A 26197-nucleotide genomic window follows, 5' to 3' on the forward strand; every position below is an offset into this window, starting at 1 on the left:
CTCTTCTCACCTCCGAGGCGCCTCTGATGCCCTGCTCTGCTCCCAGATAATACTGTCAAGCAGTCATTTGTCAAAAGATCCCGAAGGCCATATCTGTCACTAGAAAGAAAAAATAGTTTGACTGTACCTTGTTTTGCTGCAATATCAGAACAAAAATAATAATATTAATAATAAAAAAAATCATCCTTTTTGTTTTAGCTTGTGAGGTTGTTTTTCTTAAACTCCTTATTTGTACTTTTTTCTTCTTGTCTTTATATTTTTCTACAAAAACATAATTATTCTTTTTTTTTTCTCTCTGGTCCAAATCCCCAGAAATCCCATGACTATATTCCCTCAGGTATTAACAGGGTGTCGTACAATCCCACTGTAAATCCATGGGTGTCTAGCAACTCCAGGCTGGCGTTTCAGCTCCTGACACATCTGTTTGTCACCGTGTTGGTCTTAGGTCTCTGCTGCAGGAGCACCAACTGCATTTGCTTGTTGCTTCCGCCATCAGAGTCCTACCTGCGTGGGTACATCCACAGGGCTATACCCGGGTGGTAGAGTGTGAGTGTGGGTGGGGCAGGGTGTTATTCTGCCCGCTGCTTGGGAAGGTGTTGAAAGAGTGGAGCGAGGTAAGCCCCCCCATGGTGCTGGGGATCATGGTTATGGTGTTCGGCGTCATGAGCGGGATGTCGTCCGGTGAGCGCCTCATGGCCAGAGTGTAGTCCGGCGGGCAGGCAGTCCTCAGCACCACATCGTGAGGGTGCAGGGTGTCGCCCACTCCCCTGCAGTCCCGGTCCAGGTCAGAGTGCTGCTTCATCTGCAGGGACATGATCTCCTCCTCCTGAGTGTGGGCCAGGTCATTGGCTGCATTACGCTGGGGGCTGCAGCGCCTATGAACATCATGCCGACGCTTGTCCTTCTTGTAGTACAGAGCAGCAAAGGCCAGGATGTTGAGGAAGAGAAGGGAGGCTCCCACTGCGATGGTCACTGACAGCTCGGTGGAGTAATCGCGCTGGTCCACCAGGTGTGGCTGGTTGCGGCTGTCCTCGGTGTCAGTGGGGAACGGAGTCGGGTTAGGGCGTTTGGTCACCGGAACCTTGGTCTTTGGTGTACGGTTGGTTGCCTCTGGTTGAGGGATCTGAAGACAGCAAGAACAACAGTTAGTATAGAATCCTCTGATAATGCTCAATGCGCTTGAAGCAACCACAATGTGAACATTTTATTCAGAATTATATTACTCAGATATACAGAAAAAAGTTCTGAACGGACAATAGAGGTGGATCATTTGATCTGATGCCTGTTTGAAGATGCTTTTTACCCTCTTTAGAATCATGTCCTTGGTTTTGTCATCCTATCATAAGTAGAGCTAAATGAAAACTACCCATTGACACCTGTAGTGGATTTTTTTAGGCAGAAGGAAATAAATTACTACTAACCTTGGTGGTGGTGGGAATGAGCTGAGTGACATCGTTGAGACTGTGCAGATGAGGAACCAGCTCCAACCACAAGTTGACCTGCGGAGAGAGGAGGAAAGAGTGTAGTGACGTGGGAGAGAAAATGGTGATCCCTTGGATTACCATCTTTATACGGAGTTCAACTTTATTCACTGAACGTCAGTGATACTGGATAACTGGTATCACAAAGTTTTTTCCAATGCAGCTATAAGCCCATTCTCATGGCAGTGGCAGAATCACACATGACACCATCAGATGGATATGAAAGAATTATAATTATGATCTGAGTATTTAATTAGATATGAGGATAAATCCGTGGGAAATATCTCATATCGGTCGAATGGTTAAACAGAAACAGAACCCAGACTCATTTTGCTACCAAAAGTAGAGAAGAGAAAACTATAAACAGCATAAAAAAAAAGGTAAAATGTATTTGGAAAAAAATGTTGCATTTATAATGAATGGCAGATTTGACACAAGGATTTTTTGATGACTAAAGAGGAAATATTTTCTAATTACCTTAAATATTTTCTGATTATTTCTAATTGTCTATTTAACTGTTGGTACCAAAAGAGCACACTAAATATTAAATTATAACCATTGTTTATGAGTTTTCTTGGATAATGTTACTATGCACATGTTACTATGCACCTCTGTTAAAAGTGAGCAAATGGTATCTGACTGTACCTTATTGGCCCGGTAGTGCTCTTTGACCCGGGGTTTCAGACCAATGTGCAGGTAAAGCTGATCTTTCTGGTTGTAGCGTGTCCATGCCACTTCTTCAAAGCGATTGGGCTTGGTGTGGATGAACTTGGTGTCCTGAGGAACCGGCTGGTTTGGATCCCTGAGAAGAGCAAAGGGGGGGGAAAGAGTTAAGCCATTAAACCTTTTTTAAAAGAGAGTAGTGATCTGTTAAGAGTTTCACTGAGGAATGATACACAAGCACATTTGAAACAACACAATCATAGACTTGTTGCCTACCATGGACAATATAACAGTAATATTTATGGCATCTTGTGGTTGTTTACCTTAGGGGACAGGAAGGGGAAAAGCTAAAATAAAGCTGGAGTGGTCCTTTTGAGGTATGACTGTGTGGTTATTAAAATGAAGATTATGACCTAAGTGTAGCCTCTCCCTCGGGCTACTCAGTGTAATTATGAAAATACTGAATTGCAGTGGTGAGATGCAGCCCCAAGGTTTCATCAAATTTTAATAAACAGCGTCTGAGATATCACACCTTATAATATCATAAAAGGATCAAAGGGGGTATTGCTGTTCACAGATGATTGGTTTTCTAAAGATTCTGATTGAATCAAGGTCTAAAAATAATAAATACCTTCAGAAGTTGTATCTAAAGTCAACAACATAAGCATGTCACATGTTTTGAAATGCATACATGCATCAGTAGAACTGAGCCTATGTTGTATAACTATATACTGTATATTAAGTTTACACATGAAAAGAAGCCAGTGTAATATATTCAGTTCCAGCAGGCTGATTATTTCCATAAACAATGTTTCAGTAGTTGCTCTAAATTAAACTGAAAACTCTGATTTTAACATTATGTACCATCTGCTTTTGATGAACATAAGAACCAAGGGGACCTTGCAGGGCACAGTTTGGATGCAGGTCAAACCATATGAACCCCATTTTTACATTCAGAGGAGCTTCTTGAGCATATTCAGCATGGGACCCTGCGTTAAATAGATCCACTTACACTTAATCGTAGCCGAATAAAGCCAGCCATGTGAGGTATAGAAGACCATTCAGATCCACTGAGCGCCCCATTGTCTGAGAGCAGCATATGGAGCCAGTCAGACCTCATCAGGAACACTCTTAACCATTCAAATTGGTGGTATAAATCTCCCAGGTACCCGGCATTCCACGTCAATTTGGGGTTTTATATGTGGATCATTAGTGCCTTTCTGTTCCCCTCAGGGCCACTGGGTAGTGCACAGAAAGCCAATGTCCTCCCATTGCACTCTCAAAAAAACAATTACCGCAAAGACTGTATGCTGAAAGGCAACATGGGACAGAGGAGGGCGAATAGGAAGGATTTTAATTTTGTCCCATCGAGAATGTCCCTCCTCAGGCAACGGCCATTAATTAAGAATGCATTTGAGGGCATGTAGGGGGGATCTGCTTAGAATACAGATTACACTGTACAGTCCATAAAACATGATAGCACAATTCAGTGATCCTGGTCATCAAATGAGAAGAAACACAATTACAATAAAATAATCTCTTATTTTATGGTCTTCTAATATTAGACTCATGCTGCTTTAAGCATGACAGCAGAAAAACAAATATCCACAAAAAGATGGATTGAACCACTTTTTGGCTGATCTTGGTATGTTCATGAACATCCTGAAGCTTGTAAATAAGGTTTCTCTATTGGAAATGACTGGACATCTGAATCATATGTTAGCATTAGAATGAGAGATGAGTCACGGGACAGTTAAGAAAAACATTTAAGACTGTGTAAATGTTGATCTCAGTCTCTCCAACTTGGATGCGGCTATTGAAGATATTAATACTGACATGAAAGAGTTTAATCCTCATTTACACCAAATTAAAAGTGAAATTCTCTTAGCCCCTTGTAGCAGGGGTATACATTGAGTTTGAGTGGCAGTAACATCTGGAAAGGGACTTGAAATGGCCCTTAGGAGCCGCATTTGCTGTGCCATCATACCCTGTCTTGGCAAAGTTCGTCCAGTAGGTCATGACCACGGCGCTGAGCATCACGTCGTTTTTGGAGAAGTTGCAGGGAAACAGCTCGGTCGGTCCGATCATCGGCAAGCCAAACACATACGGGATCTCATCTCCGTGTGCTGCGTCTGCCCACGGTGGTACCTGAGGGGCAGCAAGGGAATCAAATTAGATCAGTTTTATTACATTATTATAATTGTGATGAGATGCACACACACACACACACACACACACACACACACACACACACACACACACACACACACAAACAAGCATACACACACACATAGATCAAAGAAAATGGGAAAATGCAATAGTTTTTGATAGAGAGGGAGAAATTAAATACATTTTTAATAGCATTTTTCCTGCCATATCTGGCCAATTCCTAAGTGTGTTTTTTTGTGACAATAAAAATAATATTAAATATATTAATATAAAATAAAGGGATGATGATTTTGCGTATTTTTGAATGTAGAAGTACATTACATGTCATTAGCTGTAGCCTGTTGAATACAAATATGTGCAAAAAGAAAATGTGGGGATTTAAATCAAACTCCTTTTTGCCTTTAAGTCCTGATAATTAGTCAGCATTGTAGTTGACTTATAAAAGTGAAACTTGGATTACAGAGTTTGGAATTCACTTCTCTGGCAGTCAGTCATAATAATATAATTGGAATAAAAAAACTCTGTTGTGTGCCACTAGGCTCTTTTACTGTTAGGCAGACTGTCATCATGTCACTAAGCGATGAAGTTTTATACTCTAACACAATCTGAAACAGTCTGCTATCCAAATCTGTTGAAAAGTCACCCATTATAAAGTTTGTGTGGAGCCCACTCTGGGCTGCCTGCCTCTCAGTAATGCTCTTGTTGGATTACATTTAATTACAGAATGAATTGCTACTGCTTCTGGTTGTAAATCGCCTCATCGTGTGAATAAACAGAGCACAATGCAAACCTTAGAGGTATTTAATTAGCTTCGATGGGCTAACAAAGCTCAGTCAACACTTGACACAACCGTCACTGATCACAGAACCAGACCTATATGAATTGACCAACTCAGAGATGTGGGGGGTGATCTGAAGTTAGGAGCCAGACTTGGCAACAGGGTCAGAGTTCACAAAGTGATTACTGCACAATTCTACAATTGATGTCGGCATCCTCAAACATAGAACAACTCAGTATGATGTCAGATCATGGTTGTGTAAATCTCTGTCTCTTTGACACGATAAAGTTGAAGAGCAACCATATCTTATGAATATGCAACTGATTTACGACTACTCTTTCATATAATTGACGATTCATGGAGACAATCCATCATACAATCTGAGTCCTACCTGTTCTGTCTGACAGTGATGGTAGAAGGCGTAGAAATATGTTGGTGACCCAAAGCTGGAATGGAGGTCGGCCGTGGCAACAGCTGGCGCCACCCACTGGTGATCAGTGAACAGGGCAAGCAGTGTCTTGCGGCGAGTCTCTGGGTTGTGCCGGTCCGCCCAGTCGGTGTACATGAACTTGATGGTCTCCCGTAGGATATCTTTACCCTCTGGGTAGCCATAGAGGTCGTCCACAAAGCTGGACACGGCGTAGTCAAAGTCATTAGCCTGCACGCCATTTTCGTTGTCCACGATTAGCTCCACAAACTTGAGGCCCTCGCCCTGGTTCACTCCCAGCATAATATCATAGTTGAGGAATTCACCTGGAAAGAGAGAGTGAGAAGGATATCAATTTAGGTTGAGAAAGAAGTTGAGAATTGCTAGCTCTAAATGTGAAGTGAATCGGTACCTTGCTCCATGAGTATCTGAGGGTCGTCGGGTATAACGTCTCCATCGATAACAGGCCCAAAGGCAATGTGGTAGCGGGCTGGTTGGATGTCTTGATCTACCAGCTCCTTGTAATGTTTTCTCTGCAGGCAACTCACAAGCTCCACGGTGTCCTCCAGGTTACAGCCCACCTTACGGGCCAACATCCGGGCATATTTAGCTGGCTGAAAACTGACGGCCCAGCTGGACAAGGCTGTGCCGCTCTGGGCGATGGCCCTCTGGAACAGGCCTGGAGATGAGGGGAGGAGAGATTAAGTGATTCATGATTCAACAACATTGTTCAGAAAACAATGTAACAATTTCAAAATTTGCATAGAGATTCACATACTGACATGACTGCAACTGAATACAGAAGAAATACAATGAGAACCATGCAGACAGAGATTAAGCACAGTGAAGTTTGAAGGCTAAAATGACCTCACTTTCTAACTATCACATGTCAGAAATAAATATAAAATAAATATACTAATAACACCAAATATAATTTCTGAATGATCTGCTTGGATATACAGTTACATTCACAAGACTGGTGATGTTCTGAATTTCTAATTAACAAATTTCATATAAAGACAAAAAACAAGACACAGAAGACACACGAGTGCCCCCTCCAAAATTGTTCTTAACAATGACTCATAAAACAATCAACAGCCAGTATTGGTCTGTGTATTAACATTGTGTCATGAAGACACACACAGCCAGTATCGGTCTGACAACAGGCAGCAGTATAGCATGTCAACTTGCATGTATGTCTGTGTGTGAGGTTTAGAAAATAGAATAGCAACAGCTTTTTCTTTTAAATTACATGAAATCCACTGAGGCTTTAAGTAGATGTTAATTTCATGTACTGTGTCATACATGCTCCACTTATTATGTTGTTGTATAATGATTCGTTATTGAAAGCATATTTTGTACTATATTTTTTTCTCATTTGCTCTGAGCAAAATATATCGCTGTGCTGCAACTCATTTACTTTTTTTTCTACAACTGACCTTATCCTACTAGAGCTACTACTACACCTGACTCAGCAAAGCATCCTGCAGGTCAGTCCTTTACATTTTTAAAAAATATTTACCATGTTTGTATGCACTTTCTTACCCTGCGTGCAAAAAAAGATTTTAATCCATCCAAACAGATGCATTCGCACCAAACATGCTTGGAGCGGTTTGTTTCACCTCTGCAGTGTTTTCTCTTTCGCGGTGTAAAGTGTGATAGAAGCAGTTAAATAGAGGAACAGAAGCTTCGCTCTACATAAGAATAAAAGGTCCAATCCAAAACACAAAATCACGCAATTAAACGCAGATGTAGCCAAACTGATTGAATCCATTTAAAGCTTCTGAACCACATCAGTCACATCCCCTTCAGTACTGCACACATACTTAAATAGACATGAAGATCCCATGAGACTTCACTGGTGACTCAGATTTTTTTACCTTTGGTGGAGTTGCTCCACCGGTTGCCCTCCGAGTAGTGAGACAGCGTGAGCAGGTTGACACAGGAAGCGCCAGCGCCTGAGCCAAACACGGTGATCCGTAACGGATCGCCGCCAAAGGCTGCGATGTTCTCACTCGTCCAACGCAGAGCCTGGATCTGGTCCAGCAAACCATAATTCCCTTTGGCTGCCTGGTCACCTGTGCTCAGGAAACCTGCACGAGAGGACACAGAAGAGAGAAGGTGTTAGTCTGGGTCTGTGCTTGTATCCATTAACATTATATAAATTGCTTTTTTAATACAGGCACTGATTTTTGATAACTGTCTTGTGGAAAATGTATTTCCACAGGGTTTCATTTTAGGAAATAAGCATCATGTGTTTTTTTTCATCAACAGTGTCTCATTGAAAGAAAATACATTATTGATTTATGAAACAAATACACAGGTAATGTACAGAAGTTGCAACAGCTATTACAAGCATCTCTGCAGAGCATTCATGAATCAAATCACTAATTATTTTTGAACAATTGCAGAAGTTTCCCTTTTTGTTGCCATGACATTAGCTTTATTATCGGAAGCCATACCACGTAGATTGCTGATGATGGGTTTTAATTTGAATCACATATCATCTTGCATGAATAAGAGATTGAAAAGTTAAATTAACACATATTTTTCTTAAAGAATTAACAGAGACATTTATGTAATTAATATTCCCCACATATGAAAAACTAGTTTATAATTAATTAACTCTCCAGAAAAAATTAAAACAGAACAATACCACGGACACAACTTTTTTCTTATTTTCTTTTTGATCTCTTTGATTAAAATTAAATCAAATGAAACAAACAAAAGAATCAACTTTTGAACCTGCAGTACAGATAACGAGGCAGATTTCTCCGCTGTGGAGGGAAAACCAACAAGCCTGACTGTTTAATCATTTCCTCCAATAAAACAAGAGTTATTGCCCCTTAGAGCCACTTAAAGTGTAGATACGCTAAATATAACAGAGACTCGTTTGGGAGAAAAGCATATTCAGCCCTGAACAGCGCTCACAATACAGATGATAAGGAAGCATCTTGAAAATAGATCCTGCTTTGGGTGGAGCAACATGGAAGTTCATTTCTCTCAAAGCAATAACTTAAAATTCAAAGTTGAGTCAGTCTGACCAAACAAATTAGATGCTTCAAGTTGCCTCCATATTTATGTCAGCCAAAAATTTGAAGCAACGTATAACAACGATCCCCTCAACAGATCAGCTTCGGCCTTTCTTTTCCTACCTCCGCCTCCATCTCATCTTTTATTTGATTAAAACATGTATTTATAATAACAATACAGGTGTAACAGGCCCAATTAACCCCCGCCCAGATTATGGATATGCTTACACAAAGACATAATGCTTCATGTAGTATTTTATCACCCTGCATAAATTTAATACTGTACACGTGAAACTCTGTTTCGACTGAAGGTATTTTATGCTGTAATGAAGCTGGACATGTTTAGTAATAACTGATGTCTCAGACCTTCAAACGTACAAGGGATATTCACCATCTTGTCCAATATACAATTTCCTATCCAGTCAAGTTGTATCATCACCAACAGGACCAAAGGCCAAATCTACAAAACTAGCACCCAGGTTGTGACAGGAACTAACTGCAACATGGTAACACAACAGGCAATAAAGAAGCAGATATTCTTTATTGCTTGAATTCATTAGTCATTTATAGTAGTATCTATAATATGTTAGCAAGTATTAGATGCAATTTTATGTCGCCTTTTATTCTTGCAGTTCACCAAAGCTCCTTTACAACAAACCTCCCTGTGTACGTCCCAACATCTGAACCTACTTCAGCCCCACCTCTGTCTACAACCCCCCCTCCCTCTACCAGATACACCTCTTGGTTACCCCTGGTCACTGCGGCTGCATAATGGTTGACTGCTTGCGAGGAATGAAAGAGCTGATGAGACAAGGCTTCTCAAGTATACCCATAGGAGAGCGCTGGTCTTTGAGAGCTATTTCATGTCCAGTCACCATTATCACTCCCATCCTGGTCCTATGATTTCTATGCTAAAAGCTCCATTACCTGGTGTAGGCTTCCAGGGAATCCCTCACACCCATCAGCCTCATCCATGAACTATCCTTTACTCTCAACGCTTCCCCCCCCATTCTCACATACAATATTTCCTCCCCTGTCCACGTCCGTGATCCTATTCTTACAACGGTGTTCCACTCTGTGGCTAAATGGAATGCTCATTACCTGGTGTCAGTCAGCACTACTGTTCATTTCCACAGGGATGCATGCAAGCATCTGAGGAGCTACATGCTCCTGGAATAGGCTGCAGAAAGGAACAATGCCACGACTGGTATTAATGTTCCCATCATGAACAGATAAAGGCCAGTGAGGAACATTGAGAGGCTTTGAAGTTGTATTTTCACAGGAGCATTAGTGCAATACTGAGATTTGTCATTCACCCCACTCGGTTGCTCTCTCTGTATGTGTGAGTGTGTGTGTTTAATATATGCTGTTCTGGCACTTATTATTTCAAATGCCCTCTACTTTGCCATTATTTTATTCACTGTAAAGCTGCCAATACTGCTCAGCACTTCCTGCTTCAGATATTTCAGATTAAAAGTCTGACAAGCTTTTGATGTGAAAGTTTGAGCGGGAAAAGTGTAAAGTTAAATTTTAAGTTGTGTGAGCGTTCACACATTGGAAATGTATCAATATGTCAATATCGATATGAAGAAAGTGTTAAGTTTGCAACGACACAAAGAGAAAATTATAAGCAGATAAAACAGGTCTGTCTTTACGAGCCCTGAAATATGTTTAAAGTTTGATAAAATCGTTATGTGTCATTTTAAACACTTCAGATGAAGGACTCTAAAACAAACATGTCAACACGATAAGACAGTAGACCTGCTAAACACCAGCATGTTAGCACTGTCATTGTGACTATATTAGGATGCACGCAGCTGTAAAAGTCTCAGAGAGCTGCTGCACGTTTAATCTACTATGTATAAAAGATTCATATAAACTCACAGTGTATGTTGTGACTGTATGTTAAGCCCATTTCATGCAGATTTTCATGACAATAGCATGTGATTATCAAATGCATTCTTATTGGATATGACATTATGATATGAATTAATTTGACTGTTAAAGATGTATATATGTGTGAGCATATAATATTGTGATTTAAATGACCACAGTGCAAATATTGTGCATATAATTTGTTGACTATGTCCTTTGTTGCACTTAATGCAAAACTATTAATGTGAATGATTTTATTCAAGTTAGGGTACAATGTGTGTTTTAAAGAATTATGAAGAATACACACATACAAATGCAGCAGCACATGCGTTTGTTAGTTTATTCTATCGTGATGTTACCAGTTCACTGGTAGCATCTGACCACTCTCTCTCTCTCTCTCTCTCTCTCACACACACACACACACACACACACACACACACACACACACACACACACACACACACACACACACACACACACACACACACACACACTAAGTAGTTCTATCACTTAACCTGAATATTTAGACCCCCTGACAAACAAATACAGGACACTTTGCCTCCGCCCCCTCCCACTGACACCCGCAGATAGACACATCACTCGGCTGACTGTTTAATTGAGTTCATTCATTTTCTGTTCCCTTTCCGCCGGCTTATTTATTTATTTGTGTGTTTCTTGATCAAAGCCTAATCTGGTGGAAGCAACAGCAGCCATCTACAAGAGAAATTTTAATTGATTCAATTTAGCTGCAGTGCAGGGATGGGCTGGCAATCACAAGGAGCGAGGCAGGAAGAATGATTAGTACGGCAACAGTGGTGGGGCAGCAGGGGAAGGAACCCTCCTTCCCTCTCTGTCTCACCCACATACACACACACACACACAAACACACACACAGTGTAGATACAATGAGCTACACAAGCTACAAATTCTCCTTCACAGATGCACATGTAAACAAATCACAAAGACCTGCTCATTCATATTTTCAACCCTCACTCTAATTTAAATCTTATCTTCATACCGATCCCAACATTCTGTGTACTATATCTACAACCAAGTCTACCACTGTTGCAGCAACATAGCCACAATAGGGTTATATTCCTTATATTATATATGTTTATATATGTTTATATATATATGTTTAGGGGAGAGGCGGTGGACTAGTGGCAGAAAACTTGGACTACTGGCAGAGAAGGGGTTGCTGGTTCGACTCCACGGTTCGTCTCCTCGGAGTCTCCTCGGAGTTTCGGCGGAAACTTGCCTGGATGGTGTAACGAACCTGGACAAGTTCAAAAGGACTCTTCTCCCTACCCTGTCTAGTGCCCCTGAGCAAGGCACCTTACTCCCCCAACATCTGCTCCCCGGGCGCCGTACCTGGCAGCCCACTGCTCTGCTCTGCAGTGTGTCCTGCACCAGATGGGTGAAATGCAGAGGACTAATTTCCCCAATGCATGAGTGTGTCTTTGCATGTTTGTGCATGTGTGTGGGATTAATAAAGTGTATCTTCTTCTTGTAACAATATTTGCTGCTCAGAAGGAAGCAGGGAGGAAGCAGACACAGGTGAAAAGCACATGTGCAGTATTCACAGGTTAAATTGGCCAAAACAAAAAAAACACTGGCTAGTGTTTTGAATAGATTTTTCGTTCTCTCTCAGTGAAAGACTCTTGCAGCTTTGGTTGTAAAGCTGCTCCGGATGATAAGATCCTGCCGACGGATACATTGAATCACAAGATTAACATCTCTTAAATGTTAAACAACTGACCTGAACCACTGATAAACCCATATTTATCGTTTCAAATACCTCTACGTCATTTTGGGCACTTTGAAGGCGGCCTTGCATTAGGAGCGACGCCCTGTGCTCATGGATCAAGGATTTAGTTTGGATGAAATAACATCAGAGGAGAAAAACTTGGATTCAAATTTGAGTTAATTTACAAGAAAGAGAGAAAGAAAGAAAGTGCTGAGGATAGGAGTCAACATAGAGTAAGACTGGGCCATTGAGATCACGAGCAAATGTTAGCAAATGAATACTAGCAAACACTATGAAGTAGAGGTGACTGACAAATATTGTGTTATTATTTGTATGCCGCTGAAGCTCTATTGAAGCATCTGTTGTATTTAATTTGACATCATAAGCTTAGACACTTTAAAAAATATGTTTTTCTGTCCACCCTGACATGAGGATTAGGAAGCGAGAAAGGAAGTGGTTCTCACAGGAAATTGTTGCATGAAAAAAAAAAGAGAATAATTTAGCTGCTACGACTATAAACTACCTCATAACAACCTTGCTCCAATTACTGTATGTTCTTATATCGTGGTCCCACACATTCCCACACAGCATGCAGTGTAGGAGGCTCTGTGATTTATGTGAACATACTGAACAAGCAAACTATTGTTTTTTTCCTCAGACTGCGAAAAAAGACTTGTTTTCTTAATGCATTTGAAAGCGAAGAAAATTATCTGATGATATAACTACAACAAAGAAATAATTTGTTTGGGGGGTTGACGGAAAACCATTTCCTCACCTTTTGGCTTCATGAGGCATTTTGCGCTCAGAGAATAAAGAAAAGATAAATACTAACATTATTTTGAGGCAGAGTGTTGAAACACTATTAATTAAAACAAATTCAATGATGTAAAATAACAATTCAAATCAAATCTCAAGTAAAATCATTAATAAGATAATATTGGATGAACTACAAGCAGCGAATGAGATATCTTAACACACCTTCCCTCACTTCACTCAGCACGTTTCCCTCAGCGCTGTACGGCAGCATTCGCAGTGAGCTTATAATGCCCATGTCTTTGGCAACATGCTGTAAATGTTGAGTTTTCATCAGCCTTTGAGCTCTTATGAAGCCACACACACACACAAACACACACACACACACACACACACACACACACACACACTCAATTTCCTCCGGCTGTGTAGGATAGATCACATGTTTCTGTGTCTAAGGTTTGGCTAAAAGCCACCTTCCGTGATCACTGAGACTGCGATACGGCTGCTCGGCCTCTAAGCTCCCCGGGATGACAATACTGAGGTGAACCCTGATCTAGGAATCCAGCTTTTATCCCTGCTATCTCTGTCGAACCAGAGAGGGAAAGGCTAGACGAAGAGAAAGATGGTATTTCTTTCTACTCATTTCTCTGCACACATCTATTTTTCACAGTCATGGTCTGTGTACCATAATCCTCTCTCTCTGTTCTCTCTCTTTCTCTCTTTCTCTCTCTCTCTTTCACTATCTGTCGTTTTGACTCTTGATGTCAAGAACGACAAAATGAGAAAAAACACCAGCCGGAGAGAGTGAGGGGGGAGGGGGGGTAACCATCACCGATGCAGGTGAACTGTAGCTATTGACTTACTATAGATGTTGAAATGAAAAGGAAATGCAGAATTTCCACAGTGTGGAGGAAAATGAAAGTTTGACAGTGTAGATAAACAGGCACTCAGGGAACAAGAGACTGGGTCTTGAAAAGAGGTAGAGGAAGTCAAAGAAAGAGACAGAACGGGTGAAAAAAAAGCAGATTAGACAGCAAATGATTTATGGATATTTGTAGCCTATTTCAGTCCCTGTAGACAGAGGTTTATTCATATCCAGTGTTTTAATAATCACATGAATGGTAAAATCTTGTGACACAACACAGATGAAAAATGTGGAATTATAGGAGGGTGTTTCATTGCGGCTGGATGAACTATTGCTCTACATATGAAGATAATTATAGGACTTTATAAAGTACTGCCCTAGTGATGCTACTAGCAAAGTCTGTATGCTGCTCACTATCTGCACCAAATTCCTCTCTCCTCTCCGCCCAACAGTCTGTAGATGTCTGCTTGGAACAAATGGTGCAACACCAGCTCCTGATATTTACAGTGGCTCAGCAGTACTCCATCTATATCTGCTCGCTCCACACTGCAACCCTGAAGACAACGGCAGGGCAAACTGGGTAGGGAAATATGCTGATGAGGCAGAGAGCATTCCTCACTGGAAATAATGAATATGGAGCTACAGGATATTCAGTCATTCAACCCATATTTAGACAGCACTGGGGGACCAACACAGAGCACATACACACATTTCAAGTGATGCCCTGTTCACATGGTGATTCTGAAAAACTGCGTCTGCGGCAAAATGTTGGTAAGCATTAAAAGTAGAGTGTATTATCATGAGAGTACATAAAATATGTGTGCAGAACTGTTTTCTTAATGTAGGTACACGTACATGACATGTAGCAACACAGATGAAAGCTTTTTATGTCTAAACTGTCATGTGACAACAGGTGTTGTGTTACAGGTGGGGCCATAAATACAAATAATGTCACTCAATTTGCAATACATATTTAAATAGTCAATAGTAGTAATACAAGTATTACATCACATTACAACTTCAATGTGGGGGCCAATGCCATTTTTTTTACTAATTATTCTAGTTTTACGGGCTGCAGCTTTACTTAAGTAAATTTTTCCTTGTTCTTATTGGATTGGTGTTGTTTCCGTGAGCAGGCAACTGTTTCCAGTGAGAAAGCTTGGATAAACCCACAGTTTGCTATCTACTCAGTGCAAGAATGACACAATAAGTAGAAAATGAACATAATTTAACATATGGTGGCGATCAAAATGGAGTTTTCACTACCACCTTAAATGGTGCGTCAGTCTGTAACATTATATTAAAATGTAATTGCAGCTTTAAATGAGCACAGGAAAGAAGGAAATATCACAATTAAATGTTGACAGACGGCAAATTAATATAAGTAGCCAGAATAAAGGGAAAAGAGCTGTCCCTACAATTGTGTGTGTAAAACTGTTAGAGACAAATATCAAATATACACAGCAGAGAGGATACAATGTCTGAGTCATTTTTCCTTCTTCATCCACAAACTAATTCAGTTACTAAGACAACTGATGTGCATAATTGCATGCATGAGTGTGTCTAAATTTGCATTCCAAAGGTCCGACTTATCTTCAGTGAGTAAACCAATGCCACAGAAGTTAATGACCATTTGAATAATACAACCAGAGAGAGAGAGAGAGAGAGAGAGAGAGAGAGAGAGAGAGAGAGAGAGAGAGAGAGAGAGAGAGAGAGAGAGAGAGAGAGAGAGAGAAAGAAAGAGAGAGAGAGAAGCTGCAGAGGGAGGTAAATGTACGTGTGTGTTGACGCGTATTTATTCAACCTATCAGATCCTCATCAATCAAACTCAGTCATTATAATCTGTGCAGCTGACATTGGGCAAAGAAATAAACTGGTGGCAGTGTGCTGTGTGATAATAAGCAACACATCCGGAATAAATGAATAATGCAGAATAAACTGTGCAAACTAAGGACAGATCAAATTCAAGCTAAGTCACCGTACATAGCAGCTGTTAGAAGATACACACACACACACAAACAAACACACACACACATCTGGTTAACATAGCATGTGACAGGCTGTAAGTCAGGGGTGTCTTTTACTGTAAATATTTTATGGTAAATGCTGAACCCCCCCTCTCTCTGTCACACGCCAGCTAATATTTCAAACAGCGATATGTAGCAACACCTCAGTGTTTAATCACAGCTATCCTTTCCTCCATATATTTATCAGTCCATCCATCCATCCATCAATCTCTGTCCTGTGCCAAGCTCATCTGCCATCCATACTTCCATGTTTTTCAAATCTTCTCTTCCTCTCTACTTCCTTCTATCTTCCCTCCCTCCCTTCCTCCCGTTGCAAATCAAATTATGCTGTCAACTTCAAAAATGAAATGAGCCAATGTTCATATTTCTTGTTCTGCATAAACACAAACATGTGTTAATTTGTGTTGCTGCCCTAACATATTTGCCTGCAGGACAAGCTGGTATAGATTACCTCCCTCTGCTGGGTTGAAGGCAGAGGGGGAAGAAGCAGGAGGAGGAGGAGGAGGAGGAGGAGGATTTGTCTGTGTGGGTGAGGATGTGATTGAACTGTTACTAAATCGTTGTAGAGTGAGTAATTAGCCTCTAATTAAAAAAATGTAAATATATATTGGCTATTCCTGTTGAGAGTTAAAGAACAGGGGATGTCACACCTTGTTAAGCCCTTTAAGACAAATTGTGATTTGTGAATATGGGCTTTACAAATAAATGTGATAGATTGATTGATTGATTCCAGACTAAAGACACATACAGGATACTCCCACTACTACTTGGATGATATATATATCTATATCTAGATATACTGTAGATATACAGAGAGAGAGAGAGGGAGAGCGAGAGAGAGATAGCCTTGACTGCGACCAATATTCTTATTTGATTTTCTTCTGCAGAATTAAAATTAAATTACCATGCCATGTCAATGCAAGTAAGATATAATCAATCTGTTCAACTGATCAAATGAGTTGGAATAAAAGTAATTTCTAAATAAGTGGAAATGAAAAGGCACAAAACAGAAATGTTAATGAACCTTACTTACAAGTCCTATTCTTAAGTTTGACAAATGTTGAGCAATAGACTGGAAAATGTCGGCAAAAAAAGGGACATGAAAATCTGATTTTTTGAGGAAAGTTTCTAAAACGGTTTCTTCAGTACTACAGTAGTAAATAAGAAGGATATTGATGTAATACAGACCCAAGTATTGTCATGAGCTCAAAAAAACCAAACACTTCCCATGATGCTACACATCTTTTATTAGACTCTTGCCTGATAAAGATAATAATTGCTTTCTTTACAAATTAAACAAATACCTGTTGTCTGCCAAAACCTCAGATAGAAAAAATAGAGTGATATTTAGACATGTAGTATATTTTTGTTTTCTTTGTAAGGGACATGAATATCCAAAGACATGCACCTACACTATTCCCGGGATTTAATTTGTTCTTCGTTTGATGACTAAATAAATGTATTAAACTGAGGGAGTTTAGCTTTAAGCCCTGTCGGGTGTCTCAGAAATGTATTACAATTCCAATTAAAAGCATAAGTATTTTCTGATAAATTCTCCAACCAGGCCCTCTGGTAGTCTCATACATTCTGCTGTGCAAGTGAAATCGATTTAGATGGATAATCCATTACAATAAACATTGTGTCTTTTTTGCTGTTGTCAAAGTTTGGTTATCACTGGGAATGAATGATTTCCAGCTATGTGCATTTGTGGATTTATTATGCATTTTAAATGAACCCTACATTAAAAATAAATATACAACACAAAAAAAATCTACTCTCCACCTATCTATGTCTTTAAACACATACCACTGAAATGTACTGCTACCTTGTAGGAGCTTGTCTCTGCCAAGTATATTCACTAGCTACTTGTCTACTTCAATATATTCTTAGAGGCCTCTTCTTTATCTATGGTGTTTTAGATTATGCACCATTTGTACATCACTCTGACACTTTGGACCAAAATATCTAACACATGTAAATGCAGAATTACCCTTTGTATTTTCCTTCGATGCAAACAACTTTGAGTTGCCAGGTTCCGTTGAAAAGATAAAAAAAGTATGCAGTCTAATCTGGCCGCTTTACTCATCTGTCACTAAGAGAAGACTGATTCTTAAAAGCTAATACCTCATATGATTACTTTGAGGTTTGAGGGAATAACAAACACAACCTCCAGAGACACAACCAGAAAGAAGCAAGCTGGCAAGTTGCCATAAACCTGTGAGGTGTCAGATAGAGGAAAAGCAGTTGTACCCGCCGGTGGATTAGAAACATCGCATGATGCATTATCATGCTACTATACTGTTAAACAACAAAAGGAAAAAGTTGCAGTTTGACAAAATAAGCTATTACAAGTAAATGTCATCTGGTATGTTTTCTAGGACGTGAAACTGAAAAGCATTCTGTTTAGTCGAGAAACAAAGCTCGGCATGACGGGAAGAGGTGAGGCTGTGCAACTTCGCAACAGGATGGGAGGGAAGGGGAGGGAGGGATGCTCACTGTGTGCGTGTGTGTTTGAGTGTGAGCGCGTGTTTGTTTATGCATGCGTGCATGTGTTGAGTCCTGATGTGAATGCTTAAGCAGCTTCCTTTCTTAGCACAGGAACATTATTAGCATAGGGCGAGGACTACACCCCGGAGTGTGGAAGATGAAAACACAGTGGCAAAAACCAAACAGAGAGAAAGCAAGACATTTTAGTGAGAGAGAAATAGAGAGAGAGAGAGAGAGAGAGATTGAATGAAGTGTGTGAGCAGAGGATGACAATGTGAGAAAAGGAGAGTGGGAGGTGTCGAGTGAGAAAGAGAAGGAGAAAGAGAGAGAGAGGGGGAGAAAAAGAACGGGGAGGCAGGAAGGAAGAGGGCACTTGCAGAGGAAAGTGGCATTTCAGAAAAACATGCACCCTGCATAGGGAGTGAAGTCAAAGATAGCTCTGACACGTTCATTCCTGTGAATGGATAATAAAATAAAGATGGGGGCGGAAAGACGGACGGGGGCAGAGAATGGATGTTTAATGGCCTTCACTATCAGGCTTTGGTGAAGCTAACAGAGAAAAGATTTGGAGAGTATCTAAAAAGCATTCTTGGTGAGGTAAGTTGAGGTATGTGATGCTTCCAGAGACAGTTTCTGTAACTATAACTGGCTGCTACCTTTGAGGTGCAGTCATTGTCGTGTTGCAGCCAATTTACTGTAATGAGCTGGGGTCTGTTTCTTATATTGATAGATGCAGTATGTCGACAACTTCTAACTGGGGAGAAAATCTGACAAAAGTTGACTAGTCTTTGCTAAGGATAATGCTTATAGTCTTTTCTTACTGGTAAGAAAAAAAAGCAGGATGCATCACACCCGATTATGAGGATGTTTCCTGGTAAGCACTAGATAGTTTTTTCTGCTTGTAAAGTTCTGGACCCAATGTATTTTCAGCTTCGTTACTATCTGGTCTTCAAAACCCCATATAGGCCATTCTCCAGCAACATGTTGCTAAAATCTTGAGGCAAGGTGCCTTTTAGATATGCATGTCTCTTCTAAGAGCAGCATAAGCCGCTTAGTGCTTTTATAGCGATGGCACTCAGATGGATTCAGAGGCACAGCAGAGAGGAGAAGAGACCGAATATGTTCTCCATGTTATCTCACGCTGTATGAGCTGAATAAGAAAAACCCGGGGACAAGATGGGACAGGAAAGACATATTGAAGAATGAGGAAAGAAAGGGAGAAACAAAATCAAGCGAGACTAATATTTGTCTCACCATCAGCCAGAGATGTCACTGCAATTAATTTGCATTAATTCAGCCTGAATATCCACTGATAATAATCTTGGAGGGAATCCAGAGAATAAGATAACAGAGATATACGCTGAAGTGCTGTGGTGGAAAGTAGCAAAGGATATTAATGTACTATAATTATATCTGTTCATTTCAGAATGATATTGTATAGTCCACGTGCAGGACTCTACAACACCATACAAAATCAAATGAAGCTACTCTACAGCCTCCTCCCTGATCTACACCCTGGACTGACCTGTTTAAGCCCCATCTTTGCCTGGTCCTGGATCGTTTTTATTGTTTCCAGCCACCAATCACAAGCCTGTCTGACCCATTGCTCCAGCTGATAAAAGCTTATGATCCTGCCAGGTGACTTCATGGGAGAGTCCAGCTCTGTATCTCTGTTACGATGTTAAGGTTGTATGTGTGATAATAAACTTTCAAATTTAACTGAAGTCTTTTGGTTTAAATTATTGTAGCCAATGTGGTAGGTGCACATCATTTTATTTTCTTGCAGATGCTGGAAATGTCATTATTTCTGATTAGTTAGCAGCTGAAGTGTGTTTAATTTTGACAGGCAAGAGCAGTGCAGCCAGGTGGTTTGGTTATTGTTTTCCTTTTGTCCAGCAGCCTTTGTAAGTTTGTGAAAATGTGGTAATGCTCAGCAGTGAGCTGGTGACCTCTAATTGTCGGTTCACTAAACAGTGCTGGACGGTTCACATTGGCAGCTGTTGGATTCCACCACAGAGTTGTAGAAAAAATATTAATTACAACCCAGTTGATTCTGCATTAAAAGTAATTTTACAATTGAGCAAACCATTTTACCAAAATTCATTTTAATGTACTTAACCTTGGAAAGAGGAAATGCTTTGTTATGTTAGGATCCCTATTATCACATATTGTCTTGTAACTGACCACATGGACAACTCCAGCAAAAAAAGACGTTCAGCTGCTTTAGTAGTTGGGTGCATTTGCCTGTATGCTGTTGGGTGCTGGCATGTTGTGGATTAATCTGAGCTCTCTTGAAGTTATGAAAAGCTCCTGCTGCTGCTGGAAAAGAGGTTGATGAGAGAAAAGATAAGTAATGAGCTAAAAGAGGTAAGTAAGGAGAATGGCATGGCTAGGCGAGCCGCACTCTGAGCGACCGCTATCAGATCACAGCTGTGGCTTCATTGTTGCGGTGAAAGAAATATCGATTAAGAAAATAACCTTTGTGACTCTCCCACACTGCTGATTGATGCTGAAATGCTTGTCAAGAGGGAAACGTTTAAAATATATAAACGTCTCCAACGACATAAGTCTAGCATCGGCTGTAGGTGGGCGTCCTCTTCTTCTCAGGTTTAATGCAGCAAGGCTTTCAACCATATGTAAATGAATCCCGGTGACATTTGGGGGCATGTGACGCCTTTCCGTTTCTTCCTATTACTCCTTTACCCTGTCACCTCTCCTCTCTCTCATGAGTCATATTTCTTCGGCATGAAAGAAGAAAAAAAAAACATATCGCCCAAAGCAACAGAGCAAAAGATCAACATTTTACATGAAATCCGCTGCTCTCCTTGTATAAAAGTCTCTCATCTGTTCTCTATGCATTTCTCCTCGACTGTCAGCCTCTCCTGTCTAATGAGACCCCAGCCACTCAGGAAGTGATGTCGCCTCTGTGGCCGCCTGTTGCCTCCAGTCATAAACAGGCTGGTGGGAAAATGTCAGTTCACCTCTAGCACTGTCTCAAGCCCCCGCACGTACAGCTCTCATCTCAAAGACAGGTACTCTCATGCTTAATGCTACGAAATCACTACTTCCATTGTCCTTCCTCCTCTTGTAAAACTCACATGCACATTTACAGTGAAAAAATATCTATCCACATGTTGTTTGTCACCTCCGCTCACTTAAACAAGCACAGCAGCATATCCCCACTGTGAAAACACTAACTAAATACCCAGATATAATCTCACACAAAGTGACACACACACATACACACACACAAACACACTGGTCCCAGTCGCCTGATTGGTGGCTGGAGAAAAGGTTACTCGTCCGGATGGAACACTCTGCTCTTTTCTCTCTTCTTCTTTTTTGTCAATTTGTGTGAGTCTCAGTAAAGGTTAGCTTCGCTGCAGCACTTCTCCGTGGTTGTTTTATTTTTTTTTTCATTCTTTGGCCTTTGCTTTTTCTAACGCCGCTTGTGTTTCTCCAGTGAGAATCTAGTTTGAGCCTTAAGTGGAGGCTGCTGAAGAAGCAAGGAGGGCAAGAGAAAAGCAATACAAAAACAGGGTTTCTAAAAGTGAGTGTACTGCAGAACTAGCGACTGGCATGCTGCCTGCTATAATGATCTAGCTTCCCTGCTTTATGTACAAAAAACAATAGTTATACCAGTGGACATATTGAGTCAAAGTCAACTGCTGCAACTGGGTTTGTTGTAGAAAATGAATAAGCAGGGAGAGTTAACATGCTTCTACATAATGTACTTTTAATTTGTGTCTGGACTGTCACTTTGAAGTGCACTGTGGTGTTTAAGTCGAGGTGTTCACACATGAAGTGGTTGAGCATGGCGGGTTAATTAGCTTGACTTTGTGCAAGCTCACGTGAGAATGCTTTCTGTCCAGTAAACACAGGTGCATTCAAGGGGAAAATCACAATTATCCTTCACACATACACACTAACCTCTACATTCCATAGAACTTTTAGTTGGTGCAGGTCATGATAAATATCAGCTGCTCAAATGTGGAAGCAAAGCTAAGAATGATTCACTTATGTAAAATTTCCAATCGTCTGTATTCACAAAGCACTTTTCTAATATTGATGACATTCAAAGAGCTCATCCACGTGCAGCACTTTATCATACGTCACTGACACACAGCCGTCATTTATGGGTAGTTGACAACCAGCTCTGCCTCCTGAGCCCCAACTGCACCCTGAATTATATGGTAAATAGTCTGTATTTATTTTTTTAGGGCACTTTTCTAGTCTTGATGATCACTCAAAGCTCTTAACAGTCCAGTATGCTATTAACCCATTCACCTTTACATTCACAGAGTGCATCTATGAGCAGCACTTTACCATGCATCAATCAGCCGTCACAGGCAATTTGGGGATCAGTATCTTGCGCAGGGAACAAATCGCCAATCTTCTGGTTAGTGGACGACCTGCTCTATACCCTGGCCTCACTTATGCCACAACATATGTCACTCTAAACCAGGGGTGTCCAAACTTTTTGTCCCGAGGGCCACATACAGAAAAAAATACCAAGGACTGGGCCACTCACGCCTCCACGCCCCCCTGCCCTTGAGCGGACTGTTGACAGTCGCGACGCTCAGGGCGGGGGGGGCGTGGCGTGGTGGCGTTCTGAGGGACAGCTAGCAAGTCAGCAAAGCAATTCACCGCCAGACCACTAGGTGGAGTAACGTTTTTTGTCGCAGACAACCTTAGAGACACCTTATTTGTGTGTGGCAGTCTTTGTCGACTGTTTATTTCTTTTTCTGGGGGACAAATTTGTCCCTGATCTTTCTACACAGCTTCGTACACTCGTAGACCTGCAAACCAACGTCAGCCGAGATCTCCTTCCAGGAATTGCAGGTCATCTGCGTGTCCTTGTATTTAGTCAGTAACGGGTTATACAAGTGGTCATACTTTCAGATCTCTTCTGCCAAGTGCTCTTCTATTTGGTCCATATCCGTTCTTCTAAATCTTCCTTGGTTTCTGCCGGTATTATGGGGCATGAAACCGGAAATATGACTCTGGAAAGGATGTAGTTAGCGGACCAATCACAGCCTTGCGGGCTGCGTGAGGCTTGCGTAGCTTTGTCGTATAGTTACAAAAATTGGTGAATGCTCGCAAGCACGAAAGAAGGGGCACGCACCCTTCTTGCGTGTCTCTGAAAACACAGAAGCATGCACCCGCCTCTCCCCTGTTATAAATTATATTTTTAGACATTGATGCGGGCCAATTAAAAATGGATGGCGGGCCGCAGTTGGCCCGCGGGCCGTAGTTTGGACACCCCTGCTCTAAACCATCAGAGTTTATATAAGCTTAATTTAATCATGGGCAATACTGCTCTATTTCATCTACACTAAATGGCAAAAAATCTATTTCTACCAATAGTACGTATTTACACACTTAGGTTAGGTTAGGTTAGTTTATTGGTCTCCACCAGGGAGAAATTTGTCGTGAAGACAGGGAACATGTTGCATACATAAAAAACACATACAGTACAAAAAGAACATCAAGTTAAAAGTCTGGTGGAGTAAACAGACCACTGGACAATCCTTCACATGCAGCAAGCCGACGTGAACGCATTCACATGCTTCCACACTGCTACTCTAACTGTAATCATAAATATACATTCATATCAGCATCACATAACCTCAAGCATACATTAATCCGTTCACTCACATACAGTATGTCCATAGTTTGACTCATAATACATTCATTTCCATATACACATAGCCTATGTTCGTATACATATACAGAAACATTGCAATTCATTTCCTGCTGTTGAGAAGTTTGGTTGATACAGGCACAAAGGAATGTTTGTATCGATTGTGCCTGCACAAGGGAAGCCTATATCTACTTCCAGAGTTCAGGAGAGTATATTCACTATTCAGCACATGAGAACTATCTGTTAAAATGGCATTTGCCTGTCTGATCGTCTCCTGCTCAAAAAGGTCCTGTGGATTTAGGGGGGGTGTTATTCCCATAATCTTGCCAGCAGTTTTGACAAGGCTTGAGATTTCAGCTCTAGATTTAACAGATAGGTTACCAAACCAGCTGGTGATACCATAGCGGAGTATTGACTCAATTGCTGCTCTATAAAAAATTAGCATAATATTTTTGCAAACTCCAAATACTCTGAGCCTACGTAGGAAATGGAGACGTTGGTGAATTTTGGCACAAACATTGGCCACCTGTGTGCCCCATCTCAAATCGCTGTCAACATGGACACCAAGGTACCTGAATGTTTTGACCTGCACAATGTCCTGGCCATGGACAGCCACAGGGCTCTGGTCTACCATTGATCTAGGATCCAACAACATCTCAACAGTTTTAGTTGTATTAATGAGCAGCGAGTGGGCATCACACCAGTTGACAAACTTGTCAACCGCAAGTTGATGAACACTCAAATTAGTATGTTTGGTGAGCAGGCTAAGTATGACAGTGTCATCAGAAAATTTTACTGTGAATTGATTTGGCTCAGAACTGACACAGTCGTTGGTATACAACGTGTACAGAAAAGGTGAACTAACACACCCCTGGGGGGCACTAGTGCTGCATACAGCCAGATCAGACAAAGCTGAGTTAAACTTAACCTTCTGTGGCCTATTCGATAAAAAAGAATAGTACCACCGAATTAAGAAAGGATTGACATTTAGCTGAACTAATTTCTTCAAAAGAATGTGTGGTTGAATGAGATTAAAAGCGGAACTAAAATCAACAAAAAGAAGTCTAGCATATCCAGCTGGATTTTCTAGGTGCTTCAGAACAAGATGCATTACAGTCGCTATGGCATCACTTGTGCTGCAGTTTTTGGTGTAGGCAAATTGATATTTATCAAGCGCTGGTTGCACAGCTGTTCGAAGCTTCTCTATCATGATCTTCTCTAATGATTTAAAAACATTTGAGGTGATGGCCACCGGCCGGTAATCATTGTCCTCCTGGGGACTGATCTTTTTAGGTATGGGTAGTATAATAGATTTTTTCCATAGTCTTGGCACTGTATAAGTGTCCATGGAAAACTGGAATAGTTTCACCCAGACCGGGGACAGTTCCTCGGCCAAAGATTTCAAAATAAAAGCTGACAGGCCGTCTGGACCTGTTGCCTTTTTAATCTGAATAGTTTTAAAAGTTTTAATGACTGTTTCCAGATCAATTACAATCCTATCCACATTTAAATCACAAATCACAGATTCTAAAACATCGGCACAATCTGCACTGTTATCAACATTAAAACGCATATAAAAATTGTTCAGTTCATTTGCCCTGGTCATTTCGTTATGAGCAAACAGAGGTTTCTTTTTCGCGTCCATGTTCGTCATATGTCTAATTGAGTCCCAAAGTTTCTTAGTATTGCATTCCGCCAAGTTTTGCTCTGCCCGTTCTTTATGTTGATGGCGCGCTGCTGTTATCTTCAGATTTAGGTCCTTTTGGGCCGCTCGGACCGCCGCTTTATCCCCCAACTTGAAAGCGCCTTTTTTCCTTTTAATACAGTCCATAATGTCAGGGGTAAAATAAGATTTATTGTTGGGATACCGTTTAATTGTCTTTGTGGGTATGACAGACTCAATGCAAAAATTGATGTAATCAGTAGTTGCTTCTGTAGCACTGTCTATGTCCGTATCCTTGAGAAAGACATCCCAATCCGTACAAAGGAAGCATCCCTTCAGCTCCTCCAATTTATCATTAGTCCATACCTTCACCGTCTCAGTAACCGGTTTGGTAGATTTAAAAACAGACCGATATGTGGGAAGCAGCTGAATTACGTTATGGTCTGAGTTTTTAAGTGGAGGTCTGGCTCTGGCAGTATATGCATCTTTAATATTCCCATAACATTTGTCCAGTATATTATTATTCCTGGTGCTGCACTTCACATATTGGTCAAATCCTGGCAGCGTTTTATTTAAGCTGCAA

At 40.8% G+C, this 26197-nt stretch overlaps 1 protein-coding gene across 4 annotated transcripts in view; it reads right to left on the reverse strand.

Annotated features, from left to right (window-relative positions):
- Positions 1-526: 526 nt before the first annotated feature.
- Positions 527-26197, reverse strand: part of nlgn1 (neuroligin 1) — a 265168-nt gene continuing 239497 nt past the window's right edge. For 3 of the 4 annotated variants that reach the window (XM_061078109.1, XM_061078108.1, XM_061078107.1), the window contains 7 exons: positions 7426-7611; positions 5931-6197; positions 5483-5844; positions 4132-4292; positions 2127-2283; positions 1422-1499; positions 527-1123 (listed from right to left, as the gene is read on the reverse strand). In XM_061078109.1, the coding sequence (XP_060934092.1) occupies positions 527-1123; positions 1422-1499; positions 2127-2283; positions 4132-4292; positions 5483-5844; positions 5931-6197; positions 7426-7611 (1808 nt within the window). Of the gene's footprint in view, positions 1124-1421; positions 1500-2126; positions 2284-4131; positions 4293-5482; positions 5845-5930; positions 6198-7398; positions 7612-26197 lie in introns of all 4 variants that reach the window. The other variant, XM_061078106.1, reaches the window with a different exon arrangement.

Source organism: Limanda limanda, chromosome 9 (genome assembly GCF_963576545.1).
Source record: "Limanda limanda chromosome 9, fLimLim1.1, whole genome shotgun sequence".
NCBI lineage: Eukaryota > Metazoa > Chordata > Actinopteri > Pleuronectiformes > Pleuronectidae > Limanda > Limanda limanda.